Source organism: Sciurus carolinensis, chromosome 16 (assembly GCF_902686445.1).
Source record: "Sciurus carolinensis chromosome 16, mSciCar1.2, whole genome shotgun sequence".
Taxonomy (NCBI): Eukaryota; Metazoa; Chordata; class Mammalia; order Rodentia; family Sciuridae; genus Sciurus; species Sciurus carolinensis.
Window position 1 is genome coordinate 42,853,812 of NC_062228.1, and position 16,163 is coordinate 42,869,974.

At 61.1% G+C, this 16,163-nt stretch overlaps 2 protein-coding genes across 3 annotated transcripts; one reads left to right on the forward strand and one right to left on the reverse strand.

Annotated features, from left to right (window-relative positions):
• The first annotated feature begins 1,674 nt into the window (after positions 1–1,674).
• Positions 1,675–7,232, forward strand: Fxyd3 (FXYD domain containing ion transport regulator 3). Its single transcript, XM_047527688.1, has 8 exons — positions 1,675–1,770; positions 4,223–4,275; positions 5,404–5,436; positions 5,538–5,561; positions 6,419–6,493; positions 6,577–6,613; positions 6,904–6,941; positions 7,039–7,232. The coding sequence occupies exons 2-8, from the start codon at positions 4,236–4,238 to the stop codon at positions 7,056–7,058; spliced, it is 267 nt and encodes an 88-aa protein (XP_047383644.1). The 5' UTR covers positions 1,675–1,770; positions 4,223–4,235; the 3' UTR covers positions 7,059–7,232.
• A 748-nt stretch (positions 7,233–7,980) lies between these two features.
• Positions 7,981–15,991, reverse strand: Lgi4 (leucine rich repeat LGI family member 4). 2 transcript variants are annotated; one of them, XM_047527524.1, is made up of 9 exons: positions 15,027–15,984; positions 14,568–14,639; positions 14,246–14,317; positions 13,054–13,125; positions 12,888–12,959; positions 12,512–12,681; positions 10,255–10,419; positions 9,663–10,168; positions 7,981–8,937 (listed from the first exon to the last, which is right to left on the reverse strand). In XM_047527524.1, exons 1-9 carry the CDS (start codon positions 15,197–15,199, stop codon positions 8,623–8,625), a joined length of 1,617 nt encoding a protein of 538 aa, XP_047383480.1. In that variant the 5' UTR covers positions 15,200–15,984; the 3' UTR covers positions 7,981–8,622. The 2 variants fall into 2 exon arrangements, with proteins under 2 accessions (XP_047383480.1, XP_047383481.1); XM_047527525.1 differs by lacking the exon at positions 14,568–14,639 and having other exon boundaries at positions 15,027–15,991.
• Between the last annotated feature and the right edge of the window lie 172 nt (positions 15,992–16,163).

Here is a 16,163-nt window from a genome sequence, read left to right on the forward strand (position 1 = left end):
CCGTTTTGGAGATGACAGTGGTTCTCCAGTTTGCCCAGTGGCCAGCGTGCTTTATGGTTACACACCTGTCCTGCCTCCCTCATTCAGGATTCTGACCTGGCCTCTCTGGCCTCTGCGCCGGCAGATAGGTAGAGATGAAGGACAGAGCGGCGGCCTTTCCGGTCCCCACCCACTTGCCGCCATTCTCGGATGCCTGCAGTTCCTACAACTTTCCAGCAGAGGGCGACACCACCTCACTCCGGGACCACCGAGGGGTCTTCCCAGAGACCTCCAACGGGACATCCGGGGAAGAGATGCTGTCTGACTGGACACAAAGACCCCCTTAGCCGGACTCAGATCCTCCCGCCACCACCCCTGTCCTGCCCTGGCCTTATTCCTCTGCGTCTGTCTCCCCTGCTCCTCTGCTTTGAGCTGCACCCTGAGGCCCCCCACCTCCCCGCCCCGTCGGGACTGGTCCTTATTTTGTGGAGGAGGCAGGAGGCTTTGTCCTAGTCTAGGGCCCAGAATTGAGAGACCGCTGGAGGGAAGATCATAACAGAGAGCATGCATCTGGACCAGCAATGCTTGCTCCTCCCTGACAAAAAGTGGGGGGTTCCTCTCCCTGCCCTCACTTCCCTGAGTCGACCCCAAATACCCTTTCCCTGCCCTGTTTTGCACACTCCCAAGAGCACCCTCTCGCTGGCCTGGCGCCTGCTGCCCTCCTCCCCACCCCCACGATGGTGTTGGGGGTCGCCTGGAGTCCAGCTGGTGGCCAGTGCAGAGCCACCCCTTTCCTGGCCCTGCCCCTCCCCGTGACCCCAATCCTTCGCCAGCCACTCAATGGTGCCTTGTTCTCCATCCAGCCCCCAGACAAAAGTCCCTCTGTCTACGAAGGCGGAATTGGGGGGAGGGGGCACCCCCAACAGGGACCATGTGGGGGCCTCCGCAGACCCCAGCCGGAAGGAATGCTGTGAGGCGGGGTGACCGGAGAGGGAAGGAGGACAGGCCTTGCACAGGGCAGGCGGCCTTATCTGGAGTGGGAGGCAGCCCCCACCCAGCACCACTGTGGAGACCCGGGCATCTTGCTCCCAGCACCTTGGAAGGAGCATGGGCTAGGGAATCTGACCTGGTGCTGGGGACCTGGCCCTCAGTCTCCCCGGGGGCTGACCAGGGGTGGTGACCTGGTCTAAGGACCCTTATTTGGTTCCAGTGTCTCCTACACCTCACAACCTTGGTCTTAAAAGCATCTTCTACTGACCCTCAAATGGTGTCAACAGAGAGATGTGGCCTGGAAGGGGACTTTAAATCCCCCATAATTGCCGGTGATCCCTCCTCCAAGCAAAACGCACAATCCAAGCCAAAGAAGTTGGGTCATTACACGGATGGGTCACCTCTCTCCACAGCCTTGCCAAACAGAGATCTGCCATCAAAGACCCCAGAACCTTCCCCGTCCAAGATCTCCTTCTGGTTTCAGGAGATTGGAGAAAGTCCCTCCCCTAATTCGAGGGACCAAGTTCCAGCCCATGCTGCTGTCCCTGCACCTCACCTGAGGCTGCTGGGGCCTTGGTGACCCCAGGGAACTCCCTGCTATGGTAACTGGGGCGGGGATGGAGCTGTCTCTTTAAGAGCAGGAATGGGGTGGGGGAGTCCCCGAGTCTTAGGGAGACTGACTTGTTCCCTACCTGCCCAGGTTTGCTCAGGGCGTGGCCATTGTGGATAAAGGCAGAGCTCAGGACTCCGCTTGGCAGCTGGCTTTCTCCGGAACCCCAGCTCTGCCAAAGGAGCCACCAGGTGAGCGCCAGGGCCCCTTCCCGCCAAGACCCCCTAGAACCTTCCCCCTCCAAGGTCCTTTTCTGATGGCCAGAGATTGGAGGAAGCCCCCTCCTTTCCTGTGACCCTCCCCCTTCATTCTCCTCTCCGGGACTGGGCCAGGCAGCTGGGGCAAGGTGAGACCTGTAGGTGGCATCTGGAAAGACTGGCGGCGTCTGCGTAAACTGGAGATGTCCGAGCGGAACCGACGTGTCTGGATCGGGGTGTCTGGGTGGCTGGGGGTATTGAAGTAGGGGGGTATTTAGGGGCATGGTGTGTAACAGGGTAGGTGAGAGCAGACTAGGTAACTCAGGCATGTGGGCGCCTACATACGGGACCTGCGTGGATCCTGAAGACCTCCAGGAAAAGGAGATGCTGCCGCCAGGGAAGCTGTCAATAGGAAGCTAGTTAGACTTCAGGGACTTGGAGGCGGAGGGCTCTCTATGTCCACCTCTGCAGTTGTGGTCATTGGCCACCATCTTGGAAGAGTAGAGGGATAGCAGAGGGCAGGTGGTAGGAGCGGCCTTCAGGTTGGGTGTCAGGATCTCCAGGGCTGCTCCCTCTCCCAGCTGCCCCCACCTGCAGTCAGCTGAGTGGGGCTGGGGCCCTAAGGCCTGAAGAGACAGTGAGGGCAGACCAGCTTCCCCTCCCTGAAGTGTTCAGGCTGGGAACCCTCTGCAGAGGCTGGGGTGCAGCTAAGGCATCTGTCAGTCACCCCGGGTCTTGGACGCAGGGTTATTTCAGGCATGGCGGGGAGAGTGGAGCCTTGCAGGCCAGGGGTGCTTGGAGAGAAGTCCGTGGGGAGAGGCTGAAGAGGAGACCCAGCAGCCCCAGGAGGCAGAGCATTCGCACTAAGTGGAATTCTCAGGGGTGTCAGGGTCAGCGACAGCGGCGTGGGATCATGATGGTGCCAGCTTCCTCACGCTGTGAAGGCGAACTGAAGGAACGGCTCTCAAGAGCTGGGAACAGGCCACGTGGGGCGAGCAGCGCTCAGCAAGCATCGGCTGTTATTCCTAGTGTTGGTGTCACCGAGGAGTGACAAACCTCAGGGGGTAGCTTTAGACCTCAGGCAGGCGCCCGCCGATGGGCTCCCCAGCCTCTCCGATGTCCTGCCTCCACTCACCCAGCTCCCTGCAGAGGCTTTTGGGGTCTAGATGCCTGAGGCGCGCTCCCCAAAGCTACCGCCTCTCTTCCTGCGAGAAACGGATGCTCCCGCTGAAATCACTGTGGGGCCAGTGTCCCCGGGGAGCAGAGAGGACTCCCAGGCCCGGGGTGGCAGGAACCCAGCTGCTGAGCACATCCTCTCTGAGCGTGTGTTTTGCCATCAGTGAGACAGGGACTTGCCGGCCGGCCTCGGGGCTTGCTGGGGATTGAAGGGTTGAAAGCACAGCAAGGCCTCTGGGCAGTGTCTGGTGCAGGGTGTGTCCGGGGAGTGTCCAGGGAGTGTCCACTCTGGCCGTCAAGATGCCCACAACACGTGCCAGGGGCAGTGGAGCCAGTGGGGGCTTACGGCAGCGCCCACGGTGCGGGTATAAGGTTGACCCTCGGCCAGGAAGGGAAGGGAAAGTGTTCCAGGGGACGGGCAGGCCTACCTGGGGAAGCGGAAGGCCTGGCGCCAGGAGAAGCTTGGCAGGGCCAGGGCCTGGGTGGGGAGCAAACCCCGGGCCTGCAGGGAGAGGGGCGTGGGCCAGGCTGGGCCAGGGAGGCCAAGGCTGGGAGGGCTGGGACTGACCAGGGGCTCAGTGGGGGCCAGGCGGGCAGGGGAGGGTGGGACAGAGGGCGGAGCTGGGAATGCCAGCAGCACCAACCCAATGTCCTCCCCCGACCCCCTGCCCCAGCCTGGCGTTCTCTCCTCCCTCCACCCGGCCCAGCAGCCCGAGGGGAAGCTCGGCCCCAGCCTGAAGCCCGTGAAGTCTGGGCAGAGCCGGGCAGGCTCCACGCTGTCTATGGGAGACACTCCCCAGCACCCGGGCCTCCTGCCACCTGGCTCCTAACACCCTCTTTCCCAAAACACCCGGAGGCCCCGACTGTCCTGAGTTAGAACAGCCACCGAGGAGCCAGGCCCGGTTGAAATCCTGCTTCCTGGCCAAGTGACCTTGGGCACCAACTGTTGCCTCTCAGAGCCTCAGTTTCCCCATCTGTGAGATGGAGATAGAGTAGGCCATGCTCCCTTGTTCAGGTGCCAGAGCGATTCACTAAAAGCCTGACGTCCCTGTCCGGTGAGTCATGGACGCTGTGTGCTCATCGGGCCTGGGCCCTCACCCAGCCCACACTGGACTCTGGGGCTCCTTCCTATCTCAGCCCAGCAGTCCCAGGGCCAGGCTTCCTGCACACGGCCTGGGCGGCAGCAGGGGAGGAAGGCGGTAGGAGCCAGAGGCAGGGGACCGCATCCCGCGGCCGGCTAACGCTGCCCCCGCTTCCCGCTCTCCCGTAGGTCAGTTCTCAACATGCGAGAGGTGGCTCTCAGCCTGCTGGTCCTCCTGGCAGGTGAGTGCCACCCCTGGACCCCTAGCTGGTGGTGTCAAGCCTTGTGGATGTGTGTGTCTGCGTTTTTCTATCTCCCTTGGAGAGCTGGTGACTCTTAGGGACACTGTGTCGTATTTATGATTTCAAGGGACACACAAGGACAAGGCCTCTTTTAGCAGAGCCTCACACAACTGGAAAGTCACCTTCTTCCCCATCCCTGTGTCAACCGTCAACCTTCTGAGAACCTCGAAGAGAAGGCTGGGTCCAGGGCGGGGCCTCTAAGGGGTCCCTAAACTTTATTCCAAGAGGTGACTGGAAGCCCGGCAGGGTGGTCGCAAAACACCGGAATGTTCCGTGCCTCAGTTTCCCCATCCGTAAAAACGAAGAGACTAACAGCACCCATTCGCGGAGTCCTTTCAAGGAGGAAGCGAGTTCATATTTGGAAAGCACTTGGAAGGGTGCTGGGTAGAGTCGGCCCGCATGCGCTTTGGGTGTGCGTAAAAATCCCGACGTCCCTGCAGCGGCGTGTTTCCGGCCGGCACTGAGGGGCGCACTGCTTTGAACCAGGATAGGATCCTAGCCCTTGGCTTGCATTCGCGTTTCTTTTCCTCTCTTGCTTTGGGCGAGGTTGGATGCCCCGCAGGGCAGGCGTGTGAAGTTGCATTTTTACATCCTGGTGAGTCACTTTGCAGGGAGCTGGTGAGCAGATAGATGCCAGAGCAGGTGGGGCGGGATGCGGCAGAATCTGTGGGTACGGCCATGGCTGGCTTTCGGGGAACCGAGCCTTGGGAACTGAAGCCATATGCCGTCTTGACAAGAAAAGTCCCCCATCTCTGCAGAAGGCGTGGATTAGCCACCAGTCTGGAAACAGGCACCCGAGCGGTGGCCCCAAACCACCCAGACCTATTTCAGGTGACGCATGCTGGAGTGACTCAAAGGTGCGGGGACAAGTGGGCGAGTCCACGTCTCAGTGAGTGGACGCACCAAGGCAGTGAGACCGGGGTGGGATCCTGTGTCTCAGGCATTGGGGAATTCACTGTCCCCCAATTCAAGGTCCCTAAATTCAGGGACCCCCTCCCAAGGACCCTAAGGCTCCCTGGACCCTTCAAGGGCTCTGCCGAGACCAACATCCCCGTTTGTCCCTGCCAGGTCTGCCTGCACTGGACGCCAACGACCCGGAAGGTGAGTCAGAGGGCGCCCCCACCCATCCCTGGAACCCTGGAAAACTGTGGTTGTCTTCGACTCATGTGCCTTTTTTTTTTTTTTTTTTTCTTTCCTTGCAGATAAAAACAGTCCTTTCTACTATGGTGAGAGCTCAGGCCCCCCACTTAGTCTCTTTCCAACCCCCAATACTATTTTGTGCTCAGGTCCCCACACAGGGTGGGTGGAGGGTCTGGTGTGGGTGACTCTGGGGCCAGGATAGGAAGGAGCATCGGACCATGAACATGGTGGATTCCAGGAACAAGAGATGGCAACGTGACCTTGGGGCAGAGTCTCATCCAGCAAGGTGGTTAGACACACTCAGAAAGCAAGGCACGATCACAAGAAGCCATTAGGTTCGAACCAACTGTTAGAAGGGCAACTGTTAGAAAAAATTCCTGGAGGAGGTGAGGGACTGCACCCAAGCCAGCATTCTCCTTTCACATTCCACTCATCTCCTCCCCTTGTCCGTCTGCCCTCACCTCTTCCACTGCCTGTCATTCAGCTCCAGCCACACTGGCCTCCTGCTGGTCCTCAGGCACAAAAGACAACTGCAAACCACAGGACCTTTGCACCTGCTGATCCCCCTGCTTGGAGCACTTCCTATCATATATCCACACACTCCTTCCTTCACCTCCCACAGATGGCTGCTCAGTTGTGGCCTCCTCAGAGAGGCCTTCCCTGGTCACTCTCTTTAAAACAGTTGCCCTCTGACTTGCAGATCCCTGCCCTGGTCATTTACCTTCAGAATGCTTTATCTCCACCTGACCCAACAAGAAATATCTTGTTTGCTCGGGTGTAAACTGGAATGTGCGCTGCACCAGTCGGGCTTGGGTTTTGTTCTGTTCTCTGTCCTCAGTGCCCTGCACGTGGTAGGTGCTCAGTGCCTGTTTATCAAATGGATGGGGGTGATGGATAGAAAGGACCCGGCTTGGCCTTGAGCTCCCCTCTGATTTTCTCCCAGATTGGTACAGCCTCCGGGTCGGAGGACTCATCTGTGCGGCGGTCATGTGCGCCATCGGCATCATTGTCCTCATGAGTGAGTGCAGGGGCTGGTGGGGTGGGGGCAGGCAGGGCGAAGCCTGGAGTCCCCTCCCTTGATGGCTCACCTCTCCCCAACAGGCGGAAAATGCAAATGCAGATTCAGTCCGAAGCCCAGGTAAGATGGTTCCCCGCATGCCCGCCTCGCCTCCTGCAGGCTAAACACTCTTCAGGGCCAAAGAGCCTTTAAGTCTTCCAAAAAGTGGATGAGACTCAGTGTGCTTCCACTCGAACTTCCAAGACGTATTATTCATAGCTAACAATTCCCCAAAGGGCCCCCAATTCTGAAATGCTTAAGTTCCTGGAAAAGTAGCCAGGAAGCCATACCTGGGCGAGCAGAGCCTCCACTCACCCTCCTGGAGAGGACAAACGGGTGGAGGTGAATCTCACCACCTGCTTTCTTCCTAGTCATCGGCCAGGGGATGGCCCGCCTCTCATCACTCCAGGTAAGACAGGATGGGTGGGCATGGACCACGGGGAACACCCGCGTGTACTGGGGACCCAGGACTCCATCCGCCCCTACAACCGAATCACCTCTCCTAGGTTCCGCCCACAACTGCTGAGGTCCCACCAGCTGAAAGAACACAGAGGGCCCTTCTTTGTCCCCACGTCCTGGCTGGGCACAGAAGCCTAGACTCCAGGGTAACCTCCTCCCTCCCCTCCTCTCAAGGGAGGGCAGGCTCTTTGTTCAAGGCTAATACAAAATCGTCTTGCCTGCCGCCCAGGCAGCCTGCAGACTCCCTGTGTGTGCCTGGGAGTGGGTGGGCCGGAGGGCCTGGCCTGGGCTGGGGCTGGCCGGAAGCTGCCCGTTGGTGGGTCTTCGCTGGGAAAAGCTGCTCGGCTTGCTTTCTCAGGGCCTGCCCAGGGCATGGGGCCTGCTCTCTGCCTCCTGGGTGCAATCGGGGATGTTCTAGTGTGCATGGGGGGCACTTCTGAGAGTGCAAGAGAGCCCTGACCGGCTGGAATGCGGGGACACTTGGGTGAACGCTGGGACCATCCCAGGAAAACAAGGATAAGGTCTCATCCTACCACCACGGAGAACTCAATTTTATGATTGTGACAGTGAGACACCTAGGATCCCCTCCCCCACCTGAAACCTTTCCGAATACCCAAGTGTCCCCATGAGACCTTTAAATGATTCCCCATGACACCCCTAATAATATATAATGGCTACACGGTGTGAGAATCTCCAGTGAGTCTTAAACTCCCTGGAGGCTCCCCAGTACCCAATAAGACATCCAAAATGTTTCCATAAAATGCCTAAAATCCTTCAAAACATCCCAAAATATCTCCTACAAGGCCCTGGGACATGACCTCTAAAAAGAGGCCGCAATCACGCCCTTCTGTCTCTGAAAGTCCCATGAGCCCACACTCCTTAATGCCTTCCAGAGCCCTCCCCCTGGCCATGAAGGCTCCAGGGTCACCCCAACCCCCATGCCATCCACAAGACCCCTGCTCCCAATGACCCCACGACAACGGGCAGGGCAGTGCGCAGCGCATTTATTTAACTCCCGCTTGCCGTCCTCTCCCCTGCCGCCCTTCGGGGAGCGGCACCGGCGGCCTCCCGCGCACCTCTCCAATCCCAACTCCCCGGACAACCCGCCCTCCTGCGCACGCGCAAGAGAGACGGACCGCGGGGCCACCGCCTCTGGCAGCAGACATGCGCACAGCAGCAGAGAGAATGAGCGGGTCTGGCAGGAAAAAACCACCCAGCAACTGTGACGTCGCGGAGTCGGGCACGCCTCCGTGAAAGCGAGTGGCAGGGTTGACTTTGAAGGGAGAGGGTTTCTCTTTCCCCAGCTTTCACAGGGAGCAGGTGGGTGGGAGTCGGTAAGGGGGAGCTTCCAGACCTCACGGAGCCCAGCGCCTCCTCACTTGACTCTGGTGTCCCAGCTCCAAGCAGGGCCCCAGCCTGAGCCTCCGAGTCACCAGTTGCGGGGCATCTCTCCCGCCAGATACTGCTTCTGACTGGGAGGGCAGTACAGGCGGGGACCTTCCATTTCTCCCAGTGGGTCCAGATCCTCCAAGAGGTGGGCTGAGGCCTGGACCTGGAGCTGATGGACTTGGCCTGTAGTCAGCATCTCACAGGACTGGTCATTGCTCCCCATGCCAGCCCCTGTGTCCAGTCTAGGCGCTCAGGTCCAGCTCATGGTGCTGGTAGATCTGCGTGGGGCCCTTGAAACAGGCTGCGAACAGGAAGCGCTTGCCGGCTAAGGTGACGTGGGCAAAGGCACGGGGAGCCACCAAGGCCGGAGGCCCCAGCTCCTGTACTGGCTCCAGGAGCCACTTGTCGGGATCAAGGCGAAACACCTGGCTGAAGGCAAAGTCGCTGCCCAGGATGGCCAGCTGGTCCCTGGCAATGAGCAGCGGCTGGAAGACATGGGCGCCTCTGGAGGGAAGCTGGTGCAGAAGGCGGAACATGGAACCGTCCCAGCGCATGACCTGAGGGGATGGCAACCAATTAGGGCCTGGGGCCTTGGGCAGGGTGCAGGTCTATCTGTCATCCTTAGGGTCCAGAGAACTTGGGACAGCTTGGAAACAGGCCCCTAGGTCTTCCAGTTCCCACAGCTGTCTTAATTCAATCAGTGTGACCATCCAACTGCCCAGGCTGCTCAGTCGGAGTTCTGAGCTGGTGAGTCCCCCTCTCTTTCCCTCAGGCCCTACACTGAATGGCCGGCCACACCATCTGTGAGTTTTACCTACGAGAGCTATTCAGCCCGCCCGCCTCCTCTTAGTGCACCCTGGCCCAGCCTCCACCCTCTGCAGCCTCCACCCTCTCCAGCCTCCTTCCTGGGCCCTAGTTCCTGCCCCTGTCCCCAGTCTGTTCCCCACCAGAGACCCTGTGAACACCAGAATTAGAGCGGGGGGCCCTCCCCTGGCTGCAGTGCTGGGGGGGCAGGGCCCAGCCTCTCCATCAGTCTCGGGGCAGCAGCATGGGGAGGGAGGACAGGCTGAGGTTAGGGCAGTCCTGGAGGGTGTCCAGGAGGCGGAGCCAGGTTTGGGGGGTAGAATTAGAATCCTGGGCAGTGATTTGGACACAGAGACTCTCCAGGGGCCACAGTGTGACTCGAGTCAGTGTTGGGATGGGATCAGAGTTCAAAGGTCAGCCTGTGAGGCCAGAGCAGTTTATGGCCCACCCTGCCCCCCGCCCCGCTGGCCAGCCTCACCATGGAGTCCCCGATGTAGCGCGTCAGGCACAGGAACACATCCCCGCCAGCCTGGAAGTGGCGTGTGGCATAGACGTCCTCCGCCTCTGGGATGTCGGTGCGCCTCTCGAAGCGGCCACCCGACCAGTGGAAGAGCACGGGCCGCTGGGAGGCCGAGGCCAGCAGCAGATGGGGCCGGCCGTCCAGCTCCAGGGCCTCAGCGTCGGTGTCCCGGTGCCAGGCGTGCAGGCTCTGGCGTGGGTAGAAGCCGGGCCCGTCACGGCAGAGCAGCGTGGTGCTGCCCGCTTTGGAGGCATCGGCCACCACGAAGCAGGGCTGCCCTTCGAGCCAGAGGAGCTCCGCGTCATTGGGCCTCAGCAGCCGCCGGGGGGCCAGTGCCTGCATGGGGGCCAGGCGCAGGTCGGGGCCTGGCCGTGCCCACAACTGGGAGCCTCCCCACAATCGGGCGGCCAGCACGAAGAGGCGCTGGCCCAGCACCAGCGGCTTGCAGGACACCACTGAGGGCGCTGTCGGGGAGCAAGGAGGCTGTCAGGCCAGCGGGCAGGCTGCTGGGCCGGTGGGCAGGCCAGGGACGGTCGGGAGGAGCCCTCACCCGACAGCTCGTCCTGGGTCCGGAAGCGCTGCAGGCTGTAGTCCCAGGAGAGGATCAGGCAGCGGCCGGCGAAGGGCTGAGCCAGGATGATGTGGGGCTCCCCCTGGTAGGAGAAGGTCTCCACGCCCAGCGCAGACTCCCCCACCGTCTGGAACCAGGACAGCTCTGGGGGCGGCAGGAGAGAGTCAGGCAGGCTCCAGGGACCCAAGGGCCCTCACTGCTGAGCCGGGATTTGCACATCTCTGAAAGGAGGGTCCTGCCGACGCTCTTCACCCCACAGGAGCCCAGCATCGTGTCATCTCTAGCACTACTGACTCAGGCAGCACCTTGCTTTTGTGAGCTGAGTGGCATGGTCAAATAACCCCTAGACACGGCCCACTTAGTGGTCCTGGGCCTCCACAGCATGCCAGCCAGCTACGTGCTGTCATGAAGCAACGGAGGTTCGGTGGCCCAGGTGGCCGGCTGTCTGAAAAGGACTGGGGCAGGCCAGCAGGCTGCCCAGCTAGAAGCCACATCATCCTGGCCCCTCCACCAACACCCTCCCTGGAAGTGAGGTGTGGTCATGTCAGGACCAAGTTCCCGCCGGACAGGAGCAGAAGGGTAACGGACGCTGCTTCACTTGGGGGTGCAAACACAGCCTGTCTTGGACTTGACCTAATTCCCCTCCTTCTTGGGAGCGCAGCCTAGGGAAGCGTCAAACCTGATTTCAACCATGAAAACGAGGTCAGTACCCAAGGGCTGCTGCACCCACCTGGATGGCTCCCCTCATCTCCCCTCTTCAATTCATGGTATTTTGAGCCTCTTTGTTACACGGCTTAGCTTTTATGGGATCTGGCCTAGCAAGGTGCCATAAAAGATCCCGGGTCGTTAGTGGGGTGCCATGCTGTGACCCCAGCTTATCATGTGTCACCCCGCGTCCAGATCCAGGTGTCAGAGCTGAAGCCCACCCAGAGAAGGTTCTTTTAAAAATGCCCATCAACTCCTGCTCCACACCCTCCATGGCTCCCCTACGCCCTTGAAATAAAGTCTATTCCCCGTGACTTTCAAAGTCCTGCATGGTGGGGCCCCTGCCAACCTTGACCTCATCTCTGTTCCCTCCCTCCAGGCACCATCCCAGCCACACTGGCCTTTTGATCCTCAAACAGGGCAAGTTCTAGGCCGCCTCAGGGCCCCTGCCAATGCGGCTCCCTCTCCACGGAGTGCCCTTCCTCTCCTTTTCACATAGCTGAGTTCAGATCTGATATCCCCTCTTCAGAGAAGCCTTTTCTGCCCCATCCTGCAGGATAGGAAAGGTCCCACCTCCCCACGACTCCCTGTGGAATGTGTGGCTTGTTTATTTGTGATCTCACTGAGTATTAGTTGATTAACCGAATCCAGAGTGAACGTTGGGCTGGGGTAGAGCTCGGTGGAGAGTCCTTGTCTAGCAGGGGTGAGGCCCGGGGTCTGATCTGCGGCACCCCTTCCCCTCCAAACACAGAGCGATCCCTGAGCTCAGTCACCTTGTTCTGTGAGTCCCCCAGACCAAAAACATGTCTCACGTGTAGATCAGATTTGGTCATTGTGATCATATCAGTAGCATCTGTGTAAAGACTCTTCGGGTTTGAGCTCAGATGTCCACTCCTGACTCCTGCTCAGTTCTGTGTGACCCTGGCCCTGGCTCCGGGCTCCCTCAGCTCCCATGGCTTCTGCCCTGGCCTTATTTCTTCCTCATCCCACCCCAGACCCCCTGCCTCTGACTGCCCATCCTGGCCCGGAGGGTTCTGGGCTGTCCCTGTGTGGGGCTGGGCTGTGGGCTCTGTGAAGCCAAGACCAGGGGTGTCTTGGTCACTGCTCTGCTCTCTGCATTGCCCTGTGCCCAAAGATCCCCAAAATATATTTATGGAAAAGCAAAAGGAAAAGAAATACAAGTGAGGAATGTGGTGTGTGCGGTTCCTGGCACAAGTCGAAGGACGTGTTTAGAAGTAGCCAACTGTATCTTAACGACCAGCGGGAGCATGTGCGAGAGTCCTGCCAGGCCTGGGTCTGGTGCTGGGCGGGCCTCGACGTGTCACGACTCCTCACAGTGCTCCTACCTCACGGTTCATTACCCCCATTTTACAGAGGAGGAGATCGAGGCTCAGGGTGGTGATGTCATGTGCCCGGGGGTCTTGTGGCCAGGAAATGGCAGGGAGAGGCCAGCTCCTCTGCGCCGGCCGCCGGACCCCTCTCCTAACTTCTGGGAACCCTGGGCCCTCCCTCCCCGCTGGGAAAGCCCCACCTATGGCTCTGCACTTGAAGGTCTTTGGGTCGAGGTGGCGGAGCTGCATGTGAGCCAGGGCTGCGGGGCCTGCACAGGCCCCGGTCCCCACGCTGGCGTTCACGGTGGGCATCCACTGAAGCAGCCAAAGGACACGGCAGTCGCACTGGAACGGGTTCCCACGGAGGTCCCTGGTGCAAGAGGCCAGGAAGGGGCTGCGACCCAGCCTCTACCCGCTGGAGGCCACGTACCCCGCCCCTCCCCCACGGCCCCCGGGGGCAGGAAGATGATGTCAGGACCGTTGCAACTTGTGCCACAGACCCAAAGTGGCACCCACGGCACCCCCCACTCCACGACCTCTCCCACACGCCCGCCCACCGGGCCCCTGGAGCCTCACACGTGAGTCAGGGTCTCCAGGCCCCGGAACAGGAATCTGGGCAGGGCCTCCAGGTGGTTGTTGGCCAGGCTTCTGGTGGGGAGAGAGAAGGAGCGTCAGCAGCTGCCAGCAGAGGCGCGGCCAGGCGGGGGTGCCCGTGGGTGGTGGGGGCGACTGAGGCACGCACAGGTGTGTGAGCGAGCGGAGTCCTCGGAGCGCGTTCTTGGAGATGGAGCCGATCTCGTTGTCCTCGATGAAGCTGTGGAGGGAAGGCGGGCGAGGGGTCCCCCGGTGCCGGGACCACCCCGCGGAGGCCAGGGGCCAGGAAAGGGGCCGCTCTCTCCCCGCACCCTGGCCAGTCCCAGGGAGAGCCTCCCCAGAAACCCCTGCTGGCCCAGGTCACGGTCCCCAGAGCCGTGAACCTGGCCCCGCGTCACTGCCAGCCTCGCGGTGAACGCGGTCACCACTGTCACCGACGTCAGCATGGGCCCACCGTCATCACCAGGACCTCCCTACGGGTGTCAGCACGCCACCACCACCACTGGCACCTACCCGCACCAGTAACTGCCACCACCCCGGCACCACACCCGGCCACCGACATCACCACACGTCCACTGTCAACGCCAGTCACCAAACCACACTGGTGAGCATCACCAAGCAGCCCGGCCTTCGAGATCCACACCAAGAACACCCCGCCACCCTCACCAGCACCGCGACTGATCAGAATCGCCAGCGTCACCGTTATCCTGACACGTCACCTATGGCCAACGCCGTCGCCGTCACGGCTTTATAAACATCGACAATAGCAACACCACGGTCAGCACCACCGACACCCACGTCCTGCTCACAACAAGCCGCCACACCAAAGCCCACCGCCCTGGTGACCGTCACGAGCACCGGCAGGACCATCCCCTTGAGCAGTGGCCTCCTTGCTGGCGATGGCGAGTCAACGCTGGCCATCACTTTTGTCGCCAATAGCAACAGGATCCCCCCACCATCACTGCCTCTGCCCTCACCACCCGCCATCAGTCCCACCAACACCTAACTCGGAGCGGTTTCCTGTTCTTTCAAACACTTCCTTCCCCTGGCCTTTTTGCTGGCATCCTCTCTGGGTTCCCGTGAGCCAGGAAGGGGCCAGAAATAGAGTCTGGTTATCCGGGCCCTTTGTGGATCTCAAAGCACAGAGAGGTGAGGTGAACAGCCTGAGGTCACACAGCGGATCCAAAGCCCTGACGCTATCTGAGGAGCAGATCTGAGGGTCCTAGTCCAGACAGCTCCTCTCCAGACCCACCGCCCGGACCGCCTCCTACTCTGGGCACCACACCGAAGCCCCTCTCCTCCTCCCAGGCCCACCTGCCCCAGCCCCTGGCCCCACTCACAGGTACTGCAGGTGGGACAGGCCGGCAAACGCGTCGTCCTCTATCACGGAGAAGGAGCTGGACGTGAAGAGGCTGGCGGGGAAGAGAGGCGACCCAGTCGAGGACCCTCTCTGATATCTTGGCCTTGTCCCCGCCATCAGCCCAGTCAGGCCAGGGACCCTGACATGCACGTGGGCGATGGCGCGCAGGGACCGATGGACTTTGACAGGGACGCACGCGTGCACGCACGCCCTCTCCTGCACGCACACCCCACGCCGCACAGGCACGCGCGCCGCCCACCGCCGCCCTCCAGCGTGTCCTGGGCTCTGCCGGGCCCACTCACAGCAGGTGCAGTGACGGCACCCTCAGGAAGCTGCCGGCCTTCAGCTGGGTGACTCCAGTCCTCACGAGTGAGCTGGGGACGTGGGCGGTGGCGGGTGAGGAGAGAACCAGTGCAGCGCTGTGCTCCCCAACGCAGAGCCCTCTGCCGTCTCAGACTGCCCGCCTGCACCCTGACCCCGGGGCTTCCCCTACGTCCCAGCAGGGCGCTTGTCCTCTGGTTGGTGAGGGTCCCGGAAAGCGCCCAGCCAGGTCCAGGGCTCTCCCTCCTTCCAGGTGCCTAGGACCCCTCCTGCTCCATCAAGTCCCGGCAGCCCCACGCCGTGCGGGCATCCCGACATCCTTTGCTGCCCAGGATCCAGGTGGGACCCTGTTTCCTTGGGCACCCAGGTACCCCGACTCTACCCTGGGGTCCCAGGACCCCTGTGCCCACCTTCAGGCCCGCAGAGGGCCGGACACTCACAGTGACAGCAGCGTCGGGGAGAAGCTCTCTGGCAGGTCCGGGGAGCCCTCGCACAGGGCGCTGTCTTTGGAGCAGGAGCAGCGGGGGGGACACTTGCCCTTTGGGGGTCTCCAGGCCACCCCCAGCCCCAGCCCAGCCAGCAGCAGCAGCAACAGAAGGCCTGTCTGTCCCATGCCCCCCACCCCCCACCCAGGTGCCCACTGCTCTCCCGCCCAGCCTGGCCCAGGCCGCTACATCTCGGCCAGAGGCCCCTCCATGCTGCCCGCTGGACCCTGCCCTGGCTTCGCTGCCCGCCCCGGTCCTTGGCCTCTCTCAGCTGCCCTTCTCCTTGGGCCCTGCGGTGTCTGCTCCTCTGTCTTTCTCTCCCTCTCCCTTTGTCTGTCTGTCTGTCTCTGTGTTAGTCCATGGCCCACTTCAGCCTCTACCCAGGTCTTTGTGTGTCTCTCTGCCTCTGTCTCTGTCTCCCCAGGTCCCTTTCTGGTGGCGTGTCCCTCTGCCTGGTGTCTTTACTTCTCTCCAGCCCTGAGCCGGGGAGTCTCTGCCTCCTCCCACGCAGCTTCTCCCTGAAGGTTTGGGGAAGGGATGTGCAGATCGGGGCAGGGAGAAGGAGGGGGTCAGAGGCCATAGGAAAAGCGGCCCTGGGGAAGGGACTTTTGGGAGGGGGTGGGGCCACCAAGGACTGGAGCCGCCCTGGCCACTCCCAGCCAACCCCCTCCCCAGATTCCCCCACTCAACCTCACCCAGGGAGTGTGAGGAGGATGTCACCGGGGTGGGGACTGAATGACCCAGCAGACAGGAGGGGGAGTGGAGTAGAGGCCACTCCTGAGGGCTGGGGGAGGTCCTGGCTACTCCAGGCCAGCCCCCTCTTCTGGATCCAGGAGGGTGTGGTGGGCCCTGTCACCAAGGCGTGGAAGGGGCAGGTCAGGTCCAGCTGCGCCCTCTGGTGGCCATACTTGGTATGACAGTTGCCTTCCCCCAAAACCCAAGACCTCCTGCCCGCCCCTGAAATTAACCCTTTAAATGCCCGCCACCCACTGGGGTAGACACGTGACCCAAAGAAATAATGACGACTCCACCTCTTTTTCAGCATTTACTTTGCAACAAACCTAGTCCTAACAGTTCATCTATTGACTCCTC

Excerpts from the sequence above, each read along its gene's own strand:
- Fxyd3 (XM_047527688.1), top strand. The coding sequence starts at position 4,236 with ATGCGAGAGGTGGCTCTCAGCCTGCTGGTCCTCCTGGCAG. Across the intron at positions 5,437-5,537 it reads GGACGCCAACGACCCGGAAG|ATAAAAACAGTCCTTTCTAC; the intron begins GTGAGTCAGAGG and ends CTTTCCTTGCAG. Across the intron at positions 6,942-7,038 it reads CCCGCCTCTCATCACTCCAG|GTTCCGCCCACAACTGCTGA; the intron begins GTAAGACAGGAT and ends CACCTCTCCTAG.
- Lgi4 (XM_047527524.1), bottom strand. The coding sequence starts at position 15,199 with ATGGGACAGACAGGCCTTCTGTTGCTGCTGCTGCTGGCTGGGCTGGGG. Across the intron at positions 13,126-14,245 it reads CTGTCCCACCTGCAGTACCT|CTTCATCGAGGACAACGAGA; the intron begins GTGAGTGGGGCC and ends TTCCCTCCACAG. Across the intron at positions 8,938-9,662 it reads GCTACATCGGGGACTCCATG|GTCATGCGCTGGGACGGTTC; the intron begins GTGAGGCTGGCC and ends CCATCCCCTCAG.